Source organism: Dama dama, chromosome 5 (genome assembly GCF_033118175.1).
Source record: "Dama dama isolate Ldn47 chromosome 5, ASM3311817v1, whole genome shotgun sequence".
Classification (NCBI taxonomy): Eukaryota; Metazoa; Chordata; class Mammalia; order Artiodactyla; family Cervidae; genus Dama; species Dama dama.
The window spans coordinates 32,134,660-32,156,478 of NC_083685.1; the positions used below are offsets into that span (position 1 = coordinate 32,134,660).

The window sequence follows — 21,819 nt, forward strand, 5'->3', positions numbered from 1 at the left end:
AAACTAAGTGAAAGGGGACATTATACTGAAACCTAAGATGAATTACCATATTTTATTATATGTTACCACTCTTCTGCTAATATACATATGATTTAAATAGTGCCATGAAGATCCCTGTTGGACGGTATAGGGTCAAAGGAGAAACTAATGATGTAAGCCTTGACATTTACCCCAAAATGAGGAAGAAAGTGGTCCTCTCACCTCCCACTTTTTCCTTGATTATAAAAGTGTAGCCACCTGTGTTCTCAAGACTGCGCCCCCTTGCCTGCCTGCTTGTATTTCTCACAAGCATCCTGTGCTAATAAACTTACTTTGTGCCTATTGCTTTGCCTCAAGATGAATTATTTGTGCATGAAGACCAAAGAACCTGAGCTTTTGTTAGGACAAAAGTCCTGACACTAGGCGAGTGGTTTCAATCAAAAGAAAGTGGATTCAAATCCCCTCCTAAGTCAGAGATTGTGGGTTTAAATCCCAATTTGATGTGGCTGCATTTGAGTCCCACCTGAGAAGGAGAGCAGCTTCTGTCAGGGGAAATGTGGGTCTTGAGCAGAATTTGGACAGGTTGATGAAGTCAACACACAAGTCTGAAAAATTAGAATTTGTAACTTTAAACTATAAGTATGGGACACTTCCTTGGTGGCCCAGTGATGAAGACTCCATGCTTACAATGCAGGGGGCACAGGATCAATCTCTGGTTGGGGAATTAAGATCCCACGTGCTATGCTGCATGGCCAAATTATTAAAAAATTAATATACAATCAAATACATGATGAAATGTGGGGATGGGAACCCATCTAATGTTCCCGTGACCTGTGTAGGAGAAACGGAATGAAAAGCAGATTCCCAGCATCACAACCAACTATCTCCATTAACCAGACCACTACGACATGAACAGGTTCATAGAGGACCACCTCAGAATTTTCCACCCTCTGCCAATGCTGGTTAGTCCTTCCAGCAGATGAAGAAATCAAATCAATAATCAAGGACCAGTTAGCTGCCCTCTATTTAACCCACTTACTACTGCAGCACTCAAATTACAAAATAGCAGTGCGTTTGCTCCATCAGGTGTTACTTTTTCATATTAATTACTATTGGGGAAAATGCAATAATTTAAAAATGACAGCTCTTTTTCTAGTTTCCAAGTTTCTAGTTAACAGAAGAGGGAAGGAGATTCATTCTGCTATTGCTTCTTTTTTCCTTTTCCTTTTTTGTTAGGGAGACTTTCTAGATTGTCATCTTTCCTGTTTCATTTTCCCACTTTTTCTCTGGTAACCCCTTGTAGTTGCAACCTAGCTACTTCATGCTTGCTTGTCAAGTTAAAAAGACTAGAGTGGGGAATCCTGCTGGGCTCTCCGTTTCTCACTTTTACAGGAGAAATTACCCCCCACCCCCACAAGGAGATGCTGGGTGAGCAGCAGCTGGGCCATCGGTAAAAAGAGAGGGATAAATGCATTGCCTTTGAACTTGTATGATTCCCTCCTGTGGCTGCCTGCAATGCATATGCAGTACCTTAATTTTCTGCTTCCACTAAAAAGCAAATCTCTCCCCCCCAAAGAAGCAGGAACAGATATAACCACCTCCCTGGAAAGGTTTGAGGTGTTGGGTGAGCAGAGTGTAGAGTGAAGGGAGTAGGTGGAAACTCTTTGTCTGAAATCTATTTCTGATGCCGGTCTCAGCAGTGTTCGATTAGTGACCACAGAAACCACAGAGAAAGGAGAGGTAGAGACATTTTGGATAAGAAAGAGATAGGCGACACTTCAGAGGACTTCTGTGCTTTCCACAAACATACTTCTACTCCCGGCAAAGTGAGCACAGACAGGCCTTCCCTGGTGGTCCAGCGGTTAAGAATCTGCCTTGTAATATAGGGGACATGGGTTCAACTTGTGGTCAGGAATCTCAGATCCCACATGCTCTGGGGTCCCCACGCCACAACTAGTGAGTCAGTGTGCCACAACTAAGATCCTGCATGCTGCAACTAAGACCCAATGAAGTCAAATAAATAAGTACTTCTTAAAAAAATCGAGCACAGAGAAGAAACTGATGTGTTCCCTCTGCCTTGTCCTTTTATGCTGAGATAATTATTGACCCCACTTAGGGGTTTCAGAGGTATACAGAATGACTCTCTAGATAGTAGAATGATTGGTCCAATGTGTATGTTAGTGCCGGAATAATGTAATAAAGGAAAATGCCAGACTGTACACTTCTTAAGAACTTGTCAGTTCATCAGTACCTTCTCGCCTTCCTTCCAGAAATGTTTTTGAAACTGTGCTCTACATTAGGCTGAACTGGATGCTAAGGCCATGTCCTATCTCCTTATCCTCTGAAGCGGGAACCATAAAGAAGGTGAGTCCCAGGAGTCCTGGTCCCCCAGCTCCACAGGAAAGACTCTGCCTGTGAGACAGCCACCATGCGTGGTCAGGGAAGTGACTCAGATGCTGAAGACAAGCAGCAGATCAGAGGAAATGGTCAAGTCAATGTGGGTTTGAAAATATTGAACAGAGAGTCTTGGGGCAGTAAGACACAGGGAGGCGAGGTGGAACGAGCGTGGGGTGAGCACAGGAATTAGTTGTGAAAATCCAGGATGCTGGCTACTGCATCCAGGTCCTCTTCAGGGATGCACCTCTCCACTTAAAGTGGGCTTTCCTGTTGCAGGATAAACTGGAACCCACAAGGATCAGCTGAACCCCAGTGGGTCTCTCACAGCCTCCAAGCCTCCAGATTGGAGGCTAAACACCACCTGGCCCAGGAGTCAGTGAGAATGAAGGAGGTATGGAAGGTGAGCCAAGGTCAGTGGCCACAGCAGCACCTGGTGGCCCAGACATATTGTCGACAGCTTTTCTTCTGCCTTCCGATCTCACACTAAACAGCTTCCTGATTAAAACTGTGGAGAAGGAAGTTCTGGGAAATGTAGTTCCAGTGTGACAAGGCACAAACCCAGCTTGTTTAGGTTGTGACAAGTTCAGAATAGCTAATGGATTATGCCGTCCTTCTTGTTTGCACTTTACGACTTGAAAATGTGAAAATGTTAGCCCCTCAGTCATGTGTGACTGCTTGTGACCCCATGGACTATAGCCCAGGCTCCTCTGTCCATGGGATTCTCCAGGCAAGAATACTGGAGCGGGTTGCCATTTCCTTCTCCAGGGAATCTTCCCAACCCAGGGACTGAACCCAGGTCTCCTGTACTGAAGACAGATTCGTTACCATCTGAGCCACTAGGGAAACCTTTACATGACTTACCCAACCCTAATATTAGGTAGGACATTCCTATTGCTGATAGAGACTGGTCAAATACACGGACAACTGATCATTGAGAGCAAGGGGGAAAAAAAACCCAAAATATTTTTTTAAAAAAAGACCTTATTATTTTTTGCCTCTAAGCAAGTGTCTATGGTTTTTCCAGTAGTTATGTATGGATGTGAGAGTTGGACCATAAAGAAGGCTGAGCGCCAAAGAATTTATGCTTTTCAACTGTGGTGCTGGGGAAGACTCTTGAGAGTCCCTTGGACTGCAAGGAGATCAAACCAGTCAATCCTAAAGGCAATCAATCTTGAATATTCATTGGAAGGACTGATGCTGAAGCTTAAGCTCCAATACTTTGGTCACCTGACACAAAGAGCCAACGCATTGGAAAAGACTGATGCTGCGAAAGATTGAAGGCAGGAGGAGAAGAGGATGACAGAGGACGAGATGGTTGGATGGCATCACCGACTCAATGAACATGAGTTTGAGCAAGCTCCTGGAGATGGTGAAGGACGGGGAAGCCTTGTGTGCTGCAGCCCATGGAGTCACAAAATGTCAGACACAACTGAGCGATTGAATAACAACAAGCAAGTGTGATAGCCCAGAATGTTGGTCTTGCCCCTTTGTAAAATTTGAGGCCACCTTGGGTCACTGGAAACAATTTAGGATAGATTCAGGATCTTCTGCTTGTGTTTATGATAAACTCATTAGATGATCTGGTACAAGTGGTCTATTTTATTTTATGTTTTTCTCTCAACAGTATCTTTGCAGTGTAAAAGTTTTAAAATTTCCAAAGTCCACAGTAGTGTTTTCTCTCATGGGTTGTGCTTTTGGTGTCATGTCTAACAATCCTCTTTTCCTATATTTTTATAAACAACTTTTTTAAAAATTATTTTTTTTTATTGAAGTACAGTTGATTTACAGTATCATGTTAGTTTCAGGTGTACAACACAGTGATTCAGATACATACATATATTCTTTTACAAGTTCTTTTCCCTTATAGATTATTATAATAAATTGAGTATAAAGATTGATTAGTAGGTCCCTGTGCTAAACAGTGGGTCCTTCTTGGTTATTCAGTTTATATATAGTCACGTGTACATGTTATCCCAACCTCCTAATTTATCCCTCTCCCCATGTTCCCTATAAAGAAAAATGTGGTATACATATATATGAAGCGAAATTCGCTCAGTCGTGTCCAACTCTTTTTGACCCCATGGACTATACGGTCCATGGAATTCTCCAGGCCAGAATACTGGAGTGGGTAGCCTTTCCCTTCTCCAGTGGATCTTCCTGACCCAGGAATCGAACCGAGGTCTCAGGCAGATTCTTTACCAATTGAGCTATCAAGGAAGCCTATATATATATAGGATTATATATATATATATATATATATATATACACACATATATGTATATATATATACACGTACATATATATAAAATGGAATATTAGTCATAAAGAATGAAATAATGCAGGAACATGGATGGACCTGAGATTTTCATACTAAATGAAGTCAGACAAAGACAAATCTTATGATACCACTTATATGTGGGATCTGAAAAAAAAAGATTCAGTTCAACTTGTTAACAAAACAGAAATAGGACCACAGACATGGAAAACATGTGGTCTTTAGTTAGGAGAAACAGCAGCCCCAGATGAGACAGAGGCAGAGGCCAGTGAACACACATGTCTGCAACTGAGCGAGATGTCCTCAGAGCAGAGGGGTGCATCTACCTACTGAGCTCTGTGGCAGAGCCTGGTCCTCTTCATCTTCCTCTGAGCGCCAGGGAGGAAGGCAGTAACGCCCACACAGGAAGGAACTCTGGCTTGGTGCCCTGACAGCACCAACACTTCCCCACCCTGCTTTGTGCAAAATTCAGATAATGACTTCTTTCCACATCTACAAGTAAATGTGTTGGGTTGAGCAGGCTGGCCAGGATGGGGCAGCAGCTCAGGGACAGAGTTAGGGTGACCCACTCATCCAGTTTTAGCACTGAAATTTCCAGTGTCCCAGGAAACCCTTCCTCCAGGGTAAGCTGGGGCCGCTGGTCATCCTCAGACTAGGCACGTATGGCTGGAACAAGGTCTCAGCCTGGACCACAGGACAAACCAAAGCCAGAGTGCAGACAACATGTCAAGGAGGGGACGCCAGTCACCTGGCTGTTGGATCTGCCGGCTGGGGTGGGGCTACAGTAAGTCAGGCCTGTAATGGAGCTGGAGTGCAAAGCTCTAGTCAAGATTCCTTAAATCAGTAGGACTTTGACAAATGCAAACAAAGACCAGCTAAGGTTTGTGATGATCTCTGTGCAACTTTTGTTTTATTCTTCATTCTTCCTCCATCTCTTTGTAACTACAGAAGAGAAGATGAGGGAGATGGGGAGGGTAAGATATAGCAGTCATTAGATGAAGGTGGGAGTTGATAGAAGGCCCCATGTTTGTAATGCCTTAGGATGAACAGACAACAAGAAGAACGGTCATGGCAGAAGTTGTCTTTGGAGCCGCCTTATATTCAAGTCACTTTTATTTTCTCAATTGCATCTGGTCAAGATGTGAGAAAATAGGTATTCCTGAGCTTAGACCCTCTGCCTTTGTGCCAGGTGGGGTGGGGGTCTTTTCCGTTCCATTTGTCTTTCACCTACTCTATCCCATTTTCTGCGAACTCTGGACTGTCTACTTAAACACATAGTCCTCATTTTTCTTACAATCTCAGCCTTTGGCCACAATCTCAGCCTCAAACGTCTGTTTCAACTCCCAAACATTTTAGCTAAGGCACCTTGCTTTTTTTTTTTTAGGTGATTCCCAGTGATGAAGTGAGTGTTTATAGATATAGTTACTGTGTTATATCATCAGACAAAAATGACTAGACAAATTTCCACCCAAATTTGGAGATCATTTTTGAGAGATAGTCCAGCTTAATATCACGGCTGAATCTTCCAAAGCCATCCTCCAAGGCCGCGTGACTTAAGATGAAGAAAGCCAAATAAAGGTGCTCAAACCCCAAATCACAGAGGCAGAGGATTTCAATTTCCTGCATTGATTGTGGACAAGCTGCTTCCTCCAAGCCCTCTAGTTGGAGTGGGTGTTGCAGTGGGGACTGTTTATTTAACAGTGATTGATGGGATTCTTGATCAATATACAGTGCAGTGTAAATAACTTCCTACTTTATAGTCCTCATGTCAGAAATCCATACAATCAGATGGTCTTTCCACAACACTTCCCCTACGACAGGGTTGAGGATTTACTGCAAGTTCTCATTCAGTCTTTTCTGAGTAAGTATGATCCAGGGTCAGTGATAAGCTATAACTTGGGTGGGGGTGGGGGGGGTCATTTCAAGGAGGTCTGTGCATGCGTGCTAAGTCGCTTCAGGCGCGTCCGACTCTGTGACTATGGAGGTAGCCTACTGGGCTTCTCTGTCAATGGGATTCTACAGACAAGAATACTGGAGTGGGTTGCCAGGCCCTCCTTCTGGGGATCTTCCAGACTCAGGCATCAAACCCGCATCTCTTAGGTCTCCTGCACTGGCAGGATTCTTTGCCATTGGCACCATCTGGGAAGCCCCTCAAGGAAGTCTAAGACATTGGAATTGAGGAAAAAAAATCCCTGTGACCTGGAACTGAAAACCTAATTTTTTAATCCCTGCAAACAAGAGGATCTGACAGTCCTCAGGTCATTTCCACTGTGAAAGCATGTGTGTGAGTGGTGTGCATCCAGGCACCCACTCGCCCTCCAGGAGGTCCCCAGAGGGAGTATAGTCCAGCGGTGGGACCCATGTCCTAAGTGGCTGCCCAATCCCCAGGAAAGGAAATGAATGAGATCTACCACATCAGTTCTGAGGATTGTCAAATCAAAGGCATGTGCTTTTAAACATCTTTACTTAGTCCACGTGACTAGCATGTCTACTTTTTTCTGCTTCCACATTGTGAAAAGAAAGGTGGCTACTTAGCTTGTGAATTGAAGTTTGAAAGAGTCTGGAAATCTGTAAAAGAAAGAGATGTGGGTGGTATTGTTTCCTTGCTATAAACAAAGAATTTAGCTGACCTGATTGCCATTAGCATTTATTCACTAATCTTAACATCAGATGGCTTTGTTTGCATGTTTTGACTACTTAGATTCCTAATTATCCTGTTATCATGGCCATAATCCATTGGGCTGAAAGACATATTTCATTTTATATCATCATTTACAGAATGAAATAACATACAATAATTTGAACTATATAAATGTTCCCATCTTTAAAAAAAAATTGAGCCTTTAAATTACACTTAGAAACCTTTATATTTAAAAAATATGCATGTGAGAATAGATACATGGATACGTGTAACTGGGGTTTCCCAAGTGATTTGGTAAAGAATCCTCCTGCCAGTGCAAGAGACTCGGATTCGATCCCCGGGTTGGGAAGATCCTCTGGAAGAGGACATGACAACCCACTCTGGTATTCTTGCCTGGAGAATCTCATGGACAGAGGAGTCTGGTGGGCTACAGTCCAAAGGGTCGCAAAGAGTTGGACAAAACTGAAGCAACTTGGCATGCATGCATATGTATAACTGATTCACTTTAGTGTACACCTGAAACTAACACAACATTGTAAATCAACTATAATTTTTTAAATTTACATTTAATTAGAGGATAATTGCCTTACAATGTTCTGGTGATTTCTGCCGCACAGCAACATGAATCAGCTGTACGTATACATAGATCCCCTCCCTCTTGAATATTGCTCCCACTCCCCCCAATCCCACCCCTCTAGGTCATCACAGATCACCGAACTGAGCTCCCTGGGCTATACATCAGCTTCCCACTAGCTGTCTATTTTACACATCATAGTGTATATATGTCAATGCTACTCTCTCAGTTCACCCCACCCTTTCTTTCCCCCTCTGTCCACAAGTCCGTTCACCATGTCTGCATCTTTATTCCTGCCCTACAAATAGGTTCATCAGTACTGTTTTTCTAGATTCCATATATGTGTGCGTTAATATACCATATTTGTTTTTCTGTTTCTGACCTATTTCACTCTGTATAACAGGTTTTAGTTTCATCTACCTCACTACTACTGACTCAAATTCATTCTTTTTCATGACTAATATTCCACTGTATATATGTACCACAACTTCTTTATTCATTCATCTATTGATGGACATGGAACATCTAGGTTGCTTCTGTGCCCTGCTGCTGCTGCTGCTGCTGCTAAGTCGCTTCAGTCGTGTCCGACTCTTCTCGACCCCATGGACTGCAGCCCACCAGGCTCCTTCGTCCATGGGATTTTCCAGGCAAGAGTATTGGAGTGGGTGCCATTGCCTTCTCGAACTTCTGTGCCCTAGCTATTGTAAATAGTACTGCAGTGAACATTGTTGTTTTTAGTTGGTAAGTCGTGTCTGACTTTCATGACTCCATGGACTGTAGCCCACCAGGCTCCTCTGTCCATGGAATTTCTCCAGGCAAGAATACTGGAGTGGGTTGCCATATCTTTCTCCGAGGGATCTTCCCCACCCAGGGATGGGAACCGTATCTCTGGCATTGCAGGTGGATTCTTTACTGCTGAGTCACCACAGTGAACATTGGGCTAAAACAAATTTTTTAATTAAAAAAAGACAAAAACCAACGGTTGTGAGCTAAGACTTCTGTTCTGACTAGAGGCCAGTTAGACTTCCAGCCTTGGAGGAACTGTGACCTTCCAGGGGCAGAGGAGGAATAGTTCCTGCTGCCCAAAGGGCTATGTGTCCCACAAAGTGTCACATGACCCCCTGTGTCAGAGTCTCTCCATGTGCTTGTTTGAGGGCAGGTTCCAACTCCCCAGAAAAACTAACCCAGAATTTGGGGCTTTCTGCATTCATAAATGTCTCGACAAGTGGTTCTTCTACACATCACATGACAAGAATAAGTGCCCTAACTCTGGAACTGGTTAGTTCAGAGTCCCCTGCAGGGAGGTCTTAGTATTGCTCATGGAAAGTGGATGTGGCTCCCATTTCCAGGCTCACCAAGTCTCCTGTTCCTCAGTGGCCCCCGACTTCCCCCAACTGTGTGCCAATGAGTGTTCATCGTTGGCTAGTAAACCTGGGAGGTGCTGCACTCATCTGACCCACGTGGGGTTCCTGGCTCTGCCTCCGGTCCTCCCACCTCCATTCCCAGGCAGGTCCCTTGACCAACAAGAATGAGGCTTGGAAATAAACCCGAGCTGCTTTTCCTCCTCCAGAAGCTTTCCTCAGGCTCCCAAGTCCTCATCAGGGAAGGTCAGTCCTGCTAAGCCCCAGCTTGGAAATGGGGTGCTGGGGCTCCTTGCCAGGTCTGTGCAGCTCAACCCCGGATACAGAACTTCCTCCTCTCAAATGACTGCCTTGCCTGCAATTCTATAGCTTCCAGAAATTATTTCCTTATTTTAGAAAGTGCTGCCTCAGAGAAATGATTTGACCACTGTAAGTGTTTCGAGGTCACTTTCAGACCGCTGCTATTCTTAAAGTGAAAGTGAAGTCATTTAGTCGTGTCCGACTCTTCGCGACCCCATGGACTGTAGCCAGCCAGGTTCCGCTGTCTGGGGGGATTCTCCAGGCAAGAATACTGGAGTGGTTTGCCATTTCCTTCTCCAGAAGCACCATTATTCTTAAAGGAGTGGGTAACCTTCTACCTGTCTGGGACTCTTCCCTGGGGTGTAACTTTGTTAAAGATGATATCTGTGGGTACTTTCCTGGTGGCACAGTGGATAAGAATCCGCCTGCCAACGCAGGGGATATGGGTTTGATCCCTGATCTGGGAAGATTCCGCGTGCCTTGGAGCAACTAAGGCCATACACCTAGAGCCTGTACTCCACAAGAGAGGCCACTGCAATGAGAAGCCCCAGCACTGCCAAGAAGAGAAGCCCCAGCTCGCCACACATGGAGAAAGCCTGAGCAAAGCAATGAAGACCCAGCGCAACCAAATTTAAATAAGTTAAATAAATAAATAAATGAGTGACTAAAAAAACATGATACCTGTAGTCAAAAGGGCCTTTTAGTAGGAGCTGTGAAAGGTTCCACCTTTTCTGAGATAACTGCTAGCAACTGGGGCTAGTAACATAGCAGGCACTTCACCCCTGATCACTTGCTGAGAAGCACAATTCGCTAGCATCTGCCACAGCAGGAGAGGAGGAAAAAGGGGAGGGAAGCACGACTCAGGGGAGACAGACAAAGAGAGCCCCCAAGGCGACCTCTCCATCCTTCCCGACCACAAAATGACGGGTCGTTTTCCTAACCAAGATGACGGGAATTCAGGCGGTAAACCTGAAGAATTCCAAAATCTGCTATTCTATATTATGCAACATTGTAAATCAATGATACTCCAGTAAAATTAATTAAGTAATTAATTTTTTAAAAACCTGCCATTCTCCCACAACATTGTTGTAATGCAACTTGCTTTCCTTGGTATTATTTAGATCAGGTTTATAGGAAGATACAAAAGGTCAATAGTTAGCAGCTTAACAATGTATGTGTGTGTGAGCTCTAAGTATTATTATACGGACAGTGTACTCTGTGTACATTGACTCACTTAAAACTCCTAGCAGCCCTATGAAGTAGATACTAATATCGCTGTTTTACAGATGATGTAAACGAGGCACAGAGAGATAAACACCTAGTCCAAGGTCACAATAGTGACTAGAGGGGCCAGAAGAGTTCAGGTCCTCGCTGCTCAAGGTGTGGTCCCTTGACCAGCAGCTTGGGTGTCTCCTGAGAGCTTAGTAGAAATGCAGGCTCCTAAGCCTGGAATCAGAAATGTACATTTTAACAAGGCTTCCCAAGTGATTCACAATGCACATTGAAGTTTAAAAACCATGAGTTTAGAGATTCTTGGATTTTTTTCTCTCTGTGCCCATTAAAAATTCACTTATGGCTTAAGACTTTAGGAAATAATGTGTACTTGGCTGATTTAGCATAAAAAATAGGATTCTAAGATGATTTTTGAGTCCTCTCCAAGATCTTCTGAAGAAAATAAGTAGCATACATTATTTTTTAAGTCCAAAAAGTTATTGAATTCTTATTATATCAGGCATTCTCATTTCATTAAATCATCATAGAATATGTCATGAAATAGATACTGTGCTGGGTTTAGCTGCTCAGTCATGTCGGACTCTGTGTGATCCCATGGACTGTAGCCCACCAGGCTCCTCTGTCCATGGGGATTCTCTAAGCAAGAATAGTGGAGTGGGTTGCCACGCCCTCCTCCAGGGGATCTTCCCGACCCAGGGATAGAACTGAGGTTTCCCTCATTGCAGGCAGATTCTTTACTGTCTCAGCCACCAGAGAAGCCCAAGAATACTGGAGTGGGTAGCCCATCCCTTCTCCAGGGGACTTCCTGACCTGAAATAGTTACTACTAGCCTCAAATTGCAGATGAGAAGACTGTGGGCAGAAGGGTTAAGAAGAAAAGACAATGTAAGTACGGTGAGAGAGAATTTGCAAATGATGCAACCAACAGTATACAACCTGTTCACATAGCTCAATATCAAAAAATAAAATAAAGAACCCAATCAAAGAATGGACAGAAGACCTAAATAGACATTTCTCTAAAGAAGATACACAGATGACCGACAAGCATATGAACAGATGCTCAACATCACTAATTATTAGAGAAATGCAAATCAAATCTCTGGCCATCATAAAAATATCTACAAACAATAAAAGATGACGAGAGTGTGGAGAGAAGGGCACCCTCCTATACTGTCGGAGGGAATGTAAATAGGTACGGCCACTATGGAGAACAGTATGGAGTTTCGTTAAAAAACTAAAAATAGAGCTACCATATGATCCAGCAATACCACTCCTGGGAATATGTCTGGAAACGATGGAACCTCTAATTCAAAAAGTACTTGCACCCCAATGCTCATTGCAGCACTATTTACAATAGCCAAGACATGGAAACATCCTAAATGTCCATCAATAGAGGAATAGACAAAAAAGACGCGGTACATATTTACAATGAAATACTACTCAGCCATAAGAAGAATGAAATAATGCCATTTGCAGCAACATGAATGGATCTAGAGATTACTGTACTAAGGGAAGCAAGTCAAAGGCAAATCATATGCTATCACTTATATGTGAAATCTAAAAAAAATTATACAAATGACGTTATTTACAAAACAGACTCACTGATGTAGAAAGCAAACATGGTTACCAAAGGTGAGAGGAGTGGGGAAAAGGGTAAATTAGGAGGTTAGGATTAACATATATACATGCCTATATATAAAATAGGCTTCCCTGGTGGCTCAGTGGTAAAGAATCCACCTGTCAATGCAGGAGATGTGGGTTTGATCCCTGGGTTGAGAAGATACCCAGGAGAAGGAAATGGGAACCTATTCCAGTATTCTTGCACTGGAAATCCCATGGACAGAGAAGCCTGGCAGGCTACAGTCCATGGAGTTACACAAGAGTCAGACACAGTTTAGTGACTAAACAACAACATATATAAAATAGATAACCAATAATGACCTACTGTACAGCTCAGGGAGCTATACTCAATATTCTGTAATAACCCATATGGGAAAAGAATCTGAAAGGGAATGTATATGTATGTATAACTCAATCCCTTTGCTCTACAACTGAAACTAACACACCATTATAAATCAATTATACTCCAATAAAAAGAATGAAAGAAAAAAGGTTAGGAGGAGCGAGGACATGACAGCTCTGCTCCTTGAAACGAGCTCCTCATGTTGATTTCTTAGCAGGTGGCACAGTGAACCATCCGCTAATCTTTGACAAAATAGTTACTTTTTTCAAACCCTGTCTCCAAAACACAAAACATTTTTTACTTAATCCTGAGCACATTTCTCCATAGTGATATTAATGTAACCTAAGAGAGTATCAACCTTGGAAAATTAAATCGAAGCCCAGAAAAGCAAATCAGCTCTTCTCCTTTAGTTCATACCATAAAGTTGTATATTGTCTAAAAAAACAAAACAAAAAACTAGAGTATGAGACAAAGCTTGTCCTTAGAAGTCTTCTTCTAAGGGCTCGGTTTAGATGTTTTTCAGAGTGATGCCAGCAACTGATTTTTTTTTTCTGGAAGTCACATCGGTGGTGATTCACCTGGCCAATTATTTAAGGTAGGATTTATTTGAAACTGCTGTCACCTGTAGATAAATTTTGATTCAGGCAAATCACATGCTATAATTACAGAATAAAATGCAGATTAGCCAACAAAATGTGTCAGGCCCATGAAAATGTGTAAGCTTTATCATGAATTAGTTTTTTACAATGTGACATGTTTGCTTCTTGAATTATAATGATGAGACTTAAGTTGAATTTCCAGGAGGACTGTTTGGTTCTTTCTTCTAATAGGAAACCACTGGCAGTTTTGTATGAAGTCATTTTCTATTTTTAAAACATTTGCATTTGAGACATAACTATGAGTGTGACAGTTTCACAGGGCAAAAAGCGAGATGAAATAAATGGGTCTGAAACCCAGGCTAATGGAGCGAGCTTTTCAAAATCACATACACATTTATGTACTTCTTTCACCACTTATAGCTTCATTCATCATGTTTTTTGGCCATTTCCTAGAGAGTATTTCCAATTCTAATATATTTCTAACAAAAGTACCATGGTGGAATTCTGCAATATTCCTGGCTTACATGTATAGATTTTCTAGTAGATCTCTGATGGCTGAATAAATACATTAATATATTTACTTAGTAATCTGGAATAACTTGGGCTTCCCAGGTGGCTCAGTGGTAAAGAATCCACCTGCCAATGCAGGAGATGCAAGAGACATGAGTTCGACCCCTGGGTCAGGAAGATCTCTCGGAGACAGGAATGCCAACCCAACCCAGTATTCTTGCCTGGGAAATTCCACAAATGGAGGAGCCTGGCGGGCTACAGTCCATGGGATTGCAAAGAATCAGACACAACTGAGCATGCACGCACCCGCCTGGATATAACGTACATCATTCATGATACAAACAAGAAGCAGGCCTAGGCTGTCATCCTTCTGATCAAGACTATGTGACCTTGAGCAGGTGACTCAGTTCTCTGAACCTCAGTATTCTCATCTGAAAAATGATAGGCTAAATTAGATTATCTTTTATGGGGCCTTTTTAATTTAATATTCCATAAGAATTATTCCATCAGTCTCTCAATTTGGACCCAGTAGAAATTTATTTTAAAAATCTTAATAAAAAATGTACCTTTTAAAATGTAATTTTATAACTTCAAAGCAGCATGGGACCTGGAATTGAGTAAACAAATAGTATCATTTGTTTGCAAACAGATGTAAAAATACATAACCATGCTCTAACATACTTTAAAATCACTTCAGAATTCTGTTTATGATATTAGTTTTCATAGTAAGGCCATTTTAATGCCAAAATAACATTAACTATAAAATCTCTTCACTGTGTAATAAAACTTAACAAATTGATAATAAAACTTACATGAAAGAATAAACCGGCAAATAAAATGTTTCAAAAATACAGACAATAAAAGTACTCCCCATCAAATTAAACTCACATTTATCAAAAACATATGGATTCTAAACATAAAAACGATGTTTGACTTTGGGGGAATTGGTAGGGAAACGGTATAAAGGAACATTTTAGGATGGCGAAAATATTCATGTTCTTAATCTAAAAAGTAAGTGCATTGGTGTGTTCACTTTGTAAAATGTTATCTAGCTGGACACTAGGTGAATGTATTTACTCAAGTATATGTTTCATATCAATTTTTTAAAAAAGTTTTAAAAGTTGGGCCTACTGACACTTTTTTCCACAAGAATCTCTATCCTTTTATTAGTTGCAGAATAAATAAAATCTAAGATCCATCCATCATCTAGGAGGCAGTTTATTCTCTAATTATGCCAGTCAAAAGAAAGGAGTAGGACACGAAACTTAAAAGGCACAGGGAGCAGTTTGTGAAGCATCCCACGAGGTCATGGTCCTCCATCCCCACCTCTTCCATTTGACTCCTCAAGGCCTTTGGAATTGGATTTCTGTCTCCTTTTTATGTCACACTACATTCCCAGGACATCTGTGGTGAATATTTAGATTAAATAGCAAAATGGGACAACCTATGATGTTCTAACAAGAACAGCAGATTATACGTATCTAGAAGACAAAAAAAAATCTTATTCCTGTTCATTTTTGTATCCTCTGAAGCTCATGACCAACTTTTCAGTATTCAAAGAGGATTCAATTTCTATTTGTTACATTCAATTTCAAATATATATGATAAAAATTTAGAATAAAAAATATTTTTTAAAGAGAAAAATATTAAAATTGGGCCAAAAAAGAAAATATAATGAGTCAGCATATTAGTTTGTTAGCGGCAGTACACTAAGTAAATACACATGAATCATCTCACAGAATAATGGAGTCTCACTAGAGATGAAAGAGATTGAAATTAAAACAATCATAGCTATCAATAAATATGAGGAGTGTTACACTTACAGCAAAAAGGGAAAATTTGATTTTAAAATTAAATTGAAAGTGAAAGTGTTAGTCATGTAGTTGTGTCTGACTCTTTGCCATCCCATGGACTGTAGCCTGCAGGGCTCCTCTGTTCAGGGAATTCTCCAAGCGAGAATACTGGAATGGGTTGCCACTCCCTTCTTCGTGTGATCTTTGCGACCCAGGGATCAAACCTGGTCGCCTGCATTGTAGGCAGATTCTTTATCATCTGAGCCACTAGGGAAGCCCCAAAATTAAATTCAGTTCAGTTCAGTCGCTCAGTTGTGTCCAACTCTTTGCGACCCCATGAATCGCAGCACACCAGGCCTCCCTGTCCATCACCAACTCCCAGAGTTTACCCAAACTCATGTCCAACGAGTCAGTGATGCCATCCAGCCATCTCATCCTCTGTCATCCCCTTCTCCTCCTGCCCCCAATCCCTCCCAGCATCAGGGTCTTTTCCCATGAGTCAACTCCTTGCATGAGGTGGCCAAAGTATTGGAGTTTCAGCTTCAGCATCAGTCCTTCCAATGAACACCCAGGACTGATCTCCTTTAGGATGGACTGGTTGGATCTCCTTGCAGTCCAAGGGACTCTCAGGAGTCTTCTCCAACACCACAGTTAAAAAGCATCAATTCTTCGGCGCTCAGCTTTCTTCACAGTCCAACTCTCACATCCATACCTGACCACTGGAAAAATCATAGCATTGGCTAGACAGACCTTTGTTGGCAAAGTAATATCTCTGCTTTTTAATATGCTATCTAGATTAAATTAGGCTTTAGTGAAAACTCTATAAAACTCTTAAAAGTGCTCTGAAATCATCCTCAAAATTTCTGCAAAACTTCTCAGCTATTGTCTCATCCTCTGATAATCCACTTAGTTTTTCCTCACATTATCAGCATTCAGCATAAATTTTAAAATGATTTCTTATGTTATTTGATTGCTTTTTCATTAATTATTAATAGTGACAAAATATTTTCCATGTTTTTATTGCAACTATACAATATTTGATATAGAGTACGCAGCACATCAACTTTTTATTTGCCTAACCAGAGTTCATACCCACTTACACCAATATCTTTACAAGAACATGAGCTTCTCATTGAAATCGGTTCCAAATTCAGAAAGAAGAGAACTAAGTCCCAACAACTTAGAAAGGTCCTAAGTGATGGGTCTTGGAGAAATTGAAATTGTAATGTCTGCTCTGTGTATGATGTGTTGACCACAGCAGCATTCAAGCAACAAGCTTGCCCAAAGAGTTGGACCTCAAGAGCCAGATTCCAATTTTGGAAAACACAGAGGACAGAGGAACGCATTAAATGACATGACACCAGGCAAATTCAGAATGTTGGGTATTTCTGCTGGATGACCGACCCAGTCTTTGCAACAGGAAAAGAAAGAAGACTGTACCAGCTTATCGTTGCTGTTGTTCAGTCGCCAAGTCATGTCTGAATCGCAGCATACCCAGGCCTGTCTGTCCTTCACCTTCTCCCAGAGTTCACCCAAGTTCATGTCCATTGAATTGGTGATGCCATCAAACCATCTCATCCTTGGCTGCCCTCTTCTCCTTTTGCCTTCATTCTTTCCCAGCATCAGGGTCTTTTCGAATGAATCGGCTCTTCAAATCAGGTGGCCAAAGTACTGGAGCTTCAGCTTCAGCATCAGTCCTTCCAATGAGTGAGTATTCAGGGTTGATTTCCCTTAGGATTGACTGGTTTGATCTGATTGCTATCCAAGGGACTCTCAAGATTCTTATCCAGCATCACAGTTTGAAAACATCAATTCTTCAGCATTCAGCTTCCTTTATGGTCCAACTCTCACATCCACACAAGACTACTGGAAAGACCATAGCTTTGACTATATGGACCTGTCTTTGCTTTTAAATATGCTATCTAGGTTTGTCACAGCCTTTCTTCCAAAAAGTAACCATCTTCTAATTTTATGGCTGCAGTCACCATCCACAGTGATTCTGGAGCCCAAGAAGTGAAAGTCTGTCACTGCTTCCACCTGTACCAGCTTATAGGACATCAAAGGAAAGAACACAACCAAATGCAATGTGTGGACCTAATTCAGATCCATATTTTTGCAATCAACTGTAAAAATGCATTTTAGAGGCAATTAGGGAAATATTACCACGGACTAGTAATTACATGTTGTTAGAGGATAGTTTTATATTTTGCTAGATGTGATAATGACAATGTGGTTATGTAAGAATATGTTCATTTGGGAGGGGGCGTGATGCACAGTGAAATACGTGGGGCTTCCCATGTGGCTCAGTGGTAAAGAATCCCCCTGCCAATGCAGGAGAGATAGGAGACTCAGCTTCTATCCCTGGGTCGGGAAGATCCTCTGGAGAGGGAAATGGCCACTCACTCCAGTATTCTTGCCTGGAAAATCCCATAGACAGAGAAGCCTGTCCATGGGGTCTCAAAGAGTCAGACACGACTGAGCAACTTAGCATGCATGCTTGTGAAATATGTAGGATATAATAGAATGTCTGAAATTCACTTTAAAATATTTTAGCAAATGAAAAAGAAAAAAACTACATGATCAAATGTGGGAAGTTTTTGATAAATTGTTGAATATGAGTGACAGGTAAGTGGGATATGTTCTAAAATATTCATAGCAAAAATTTTAAATGTTATAGTCAGATAGATTGATATATAACTCGCCATTATCAAAAATAAATAACAGTGATTTTTAAAACTATTTGTAGACTTTAAATACAAATATATTGTTCATAATATTTTATACAATTCTCTGAAGTCTCTGGCCTCAATAAGTTTGTATCTTTCACCACCTAATTCCACTCACTGTTAACATACCATGAGAAAATAACAGAGAAGGAAAAATACCCAAAAGTATTCGTGCAGCTTTAATTATAACAGAGGTAATTTGGAATTTAAATATAAAATATAGGAGAACATGAAGTGAATTATTATGCATCAACATAATGTAAAACCTGAAGCCTATCAAAAATGATAAGAATTTGAGCTATGTAAATACATGAAACCAAGTACACACTGACATAGATTATAAGAAATTCATGGCTGCAAGTGACAGAAAACCCAACCCAGGCTGGCTTAAGGAGAAAAGGAAATCAATTGGCTGATGGAAATGAAAAGTTTAAAAGACACGAAATCACTGTGAAATGAATTATAGACAAATGAAAACACAAAATAGGAAAAAATTTTAGAAGAAAACAAGAACAAAAATCTAGGAGACTCTGGATGTGGTGATGCATTTTTAGATATAATATCAAAAGCATCATGAAAGAAAAATCAATTATTAAAACTAAATTAATAAATGTTAAATATTAAAGTGGTTTATTAAACTAAATATTAAAGTTGTTTATTAAAACTAAAACTCGTGCTCTGCTCTGTCAAAGACTATGTTAAGAAAATGAAAAGACAAGCCACAAACCAGGAGAAAATATTTGCAGAACATTTATCTGATAAAAGACTTGTCTCTAAAATACATGCAGAACTGTTCAAACTCAACAGTAAGAAAATAAACAAGTATTTTATAATAGGCAAACATTATGAACAGACATCACATCAAGGAAAATATTCAGATGGCAAATAAGTATATGATTGTTGGCCATTATGGAATTATGAATTAAAACAGCAGTGAGACGTAACTACATCTGGTAAGAATGGCTAAAGGTGAGAACAGAAAGACCACCAAATGCTGACCTGGGTGCCAAGTAGCAGGGACTCTCACTTAACTGCAAGCGAGACCGCAAAACGGTACAGCTGCTATGCAAGACCATTTGGCAGCTGCTTTTCTGATTTGTTGCTGTTGTTGGCATGTAGCTGCTTTACATGTTGTGATGGTTTCTGCTGTACAAGGCAGGCAGTGAATCAGCCACATGGATACATATATCCCCTCCCTCCTAACCCTCCCTCCCACCCACGCCCACCCCACCCTTCAGGTCATCCCAGAGCACAGAGCTGAGCTCCCTGCGCCATTCAGAGCTTCCCACTAGTTAGTTACTTTTTACACGTGGTAGTGTATATGTGTCAATCTCTCTCTCCCAGTTCGTCTCACTCCCCCCTTCCTGTGTCTACACATCTGTCCTCTCTGTGTGCATCTCTATTCCTGCCCTGCCAACAGCTCATCTGTACCATCTTTCCAGATTCTACTCATATGCATTAAGATACGATATTTGTTGTTCTCTTTCTGACTTATTTCAACTTGGCAGTTTCTTACAAAGCTAAACAGAGACTTACCAAATGATCCAGCAATCACACTGCTGAGTATGTACCAAATTGATCTGAAAACATATCCATGCAAAAGTCTCATAGAAGTTTTTTTTTTTTTTCCAGAACTGCCAAGATGATTAGGTCAACAAATTGTGATACAACCCTGCAATGGAAGGCTATTCAGCGATAAAAATAAGTGAACACTCCAGCCATGAAAAGACATGGAGGAAATTTCAATGCATATTGACAAGTGAATGAAGCCAATCTGAAAAGGCTACCCACTATATGATTCCAGCTCTATGATATCCAGGAAAAGGCAAAACTTTAGAGAAAAAGGATGAGTGGCTGCCAGGAACTCGGTGAGGGATAAGGGGGGATGTGTAGGTGAAGCACAGGGACATTTAAAAGGTTGAAAAGTACTGTCATGGTGGGTACGTGACCTTACAAAGTTGTCAAAACATGAAGACAGCACAGAGAGCAAAGCTTGGTGTACGCAAATTTAAAAAATCATTTAGGAGTCTGGGGGATTTTAGAATAGAATTCAGACAGTGACAGAAGAATAACTGTATTACAAATATATAAACCAATCTCACTGGAGGGAGTGGGTGAAAGGAGCTGACCTTTGGTAACTTTGACCTTAAGTAACTTTGGAAATGAGCAGAGCGTTAAGCCCAAAGGCAAAAGGAAGGTAAGGAAGCATTGTACTCTAGCCGACCAAGTTTCTTCTCCTGAAGTACTGGTTAGCAATTCTGATACTTGTATACACATACATATGGCTTCTCCAGTGGCTTAGATGGTAAAGAATCTGCCTGCAATGCGGGAGACCTGGTGGAAATTAAACAGTTAAATAAATGGGTGGCAAAGAGTAGGAGCCAAGCTTCTCAGGATTGCAGTGAGAATTTACAGATAAGCAAGGGATATGCTTAAAAATAGGCTTGTAATTTTAAAACATAAAGGAAATAAGATAAAATTGTGACATTTCTTGCAGAAATCACAATTAGTCATAGTCTATGTAACTACATTTAAAAAACTGAAGTATAGTTTATTTACAATGTTTCATTAGTTTGAGGTACACAGCAAAGTGATTCCATCATACATATACATAATTCCACACAGACATACCATCCAAATCATTTAAAGCAAGTTGAAGGAACAAAATGCCAGCCGACATTTTACTAAGCTTACATCTTGCTCAAATTTTTATCAATCCAATATGTCAAGTTTCTCAAAATACAAGAAACTTAAATCAGTAATAATGAAAATATGATCACTACTATAATTTGTATTAACATCAAAGCAGCCCCAGTTACACAAAACATAAACTGTATGATATGAAAAAATTCCTAAATTAGTGAGAACAGGGCATCACAAATCTATTCAAGGCAACTCAGCCCAGGCTGAGTGCATAATAAGAGCAGCAGAATCATGTAGAATAAGTGTGTGTGGTTCTTTCCTCCTCAAGTCCATTGTCATTTGAGTATCATATAGGTGAGTGATTAAGGAAGCTTCAGTCTCCTTGTGAAAGATAGAGAAAAGCCCTTTACCTGTGAACACCATCTGCTTCCCCACTGTGGCTGATACTGGTTTTCGAAAGGTTACACATGCCATGGCCGAGGTTGTAGCTGTGCTACTGATTTTCTTTCCCAGCGTCCTCAGTCCAATTTATCTGCACCAGAAAGAGCAAAGAGTCTGCTGTCTCTCCTTTCCCTGTCTGTGACCTGAACTAGGTGGTTGCTAAGGACTCATTATGACAGGAAGGCAGAGTGTTCCTTCTAACACTGTTCAGTATTCCAGCCCCCAGGAACAGACACACAGCCGCAGCATCCCCAGGAATGATGCCCAGACATCTCATTCCCTTATCTGTCAACATCAAGTCAAGAACAGACCTGTTAGGGTACTAGAAATAGAGCAGCCTTATGGCACCCATGACCTGGCAGACTCAGTCAACACCATCTTTCAA

At 41.1% G+C, this 21,819-nt stretch overlaps 1 protein-coding gene across 1 annotated transcript in view; it reads right to left on the reverse strand.

The window, feature by feature from the left end:
* The window catches only part of SPMIP2 (sperm microtubule inner protein 2), a 119,606-nt gene extending 98,139 nt beyond the window's left edge, over positions 1 to 21,467 (reverse strand). Inside the window, exon 1 of the mRNA XM_061140706.1 lies at positions 21,404 to 21,467. Coding sequence (XP_060996689.1) covers positions 21,404 to 21,467 — 64 coding nt within the window. The remainder of the gene's footprint in view (positions 1 to 21,403) is intronic.
* Between the last annotated feature and the right edge of the window lie 352 nt (positions 21,468 to 21,819).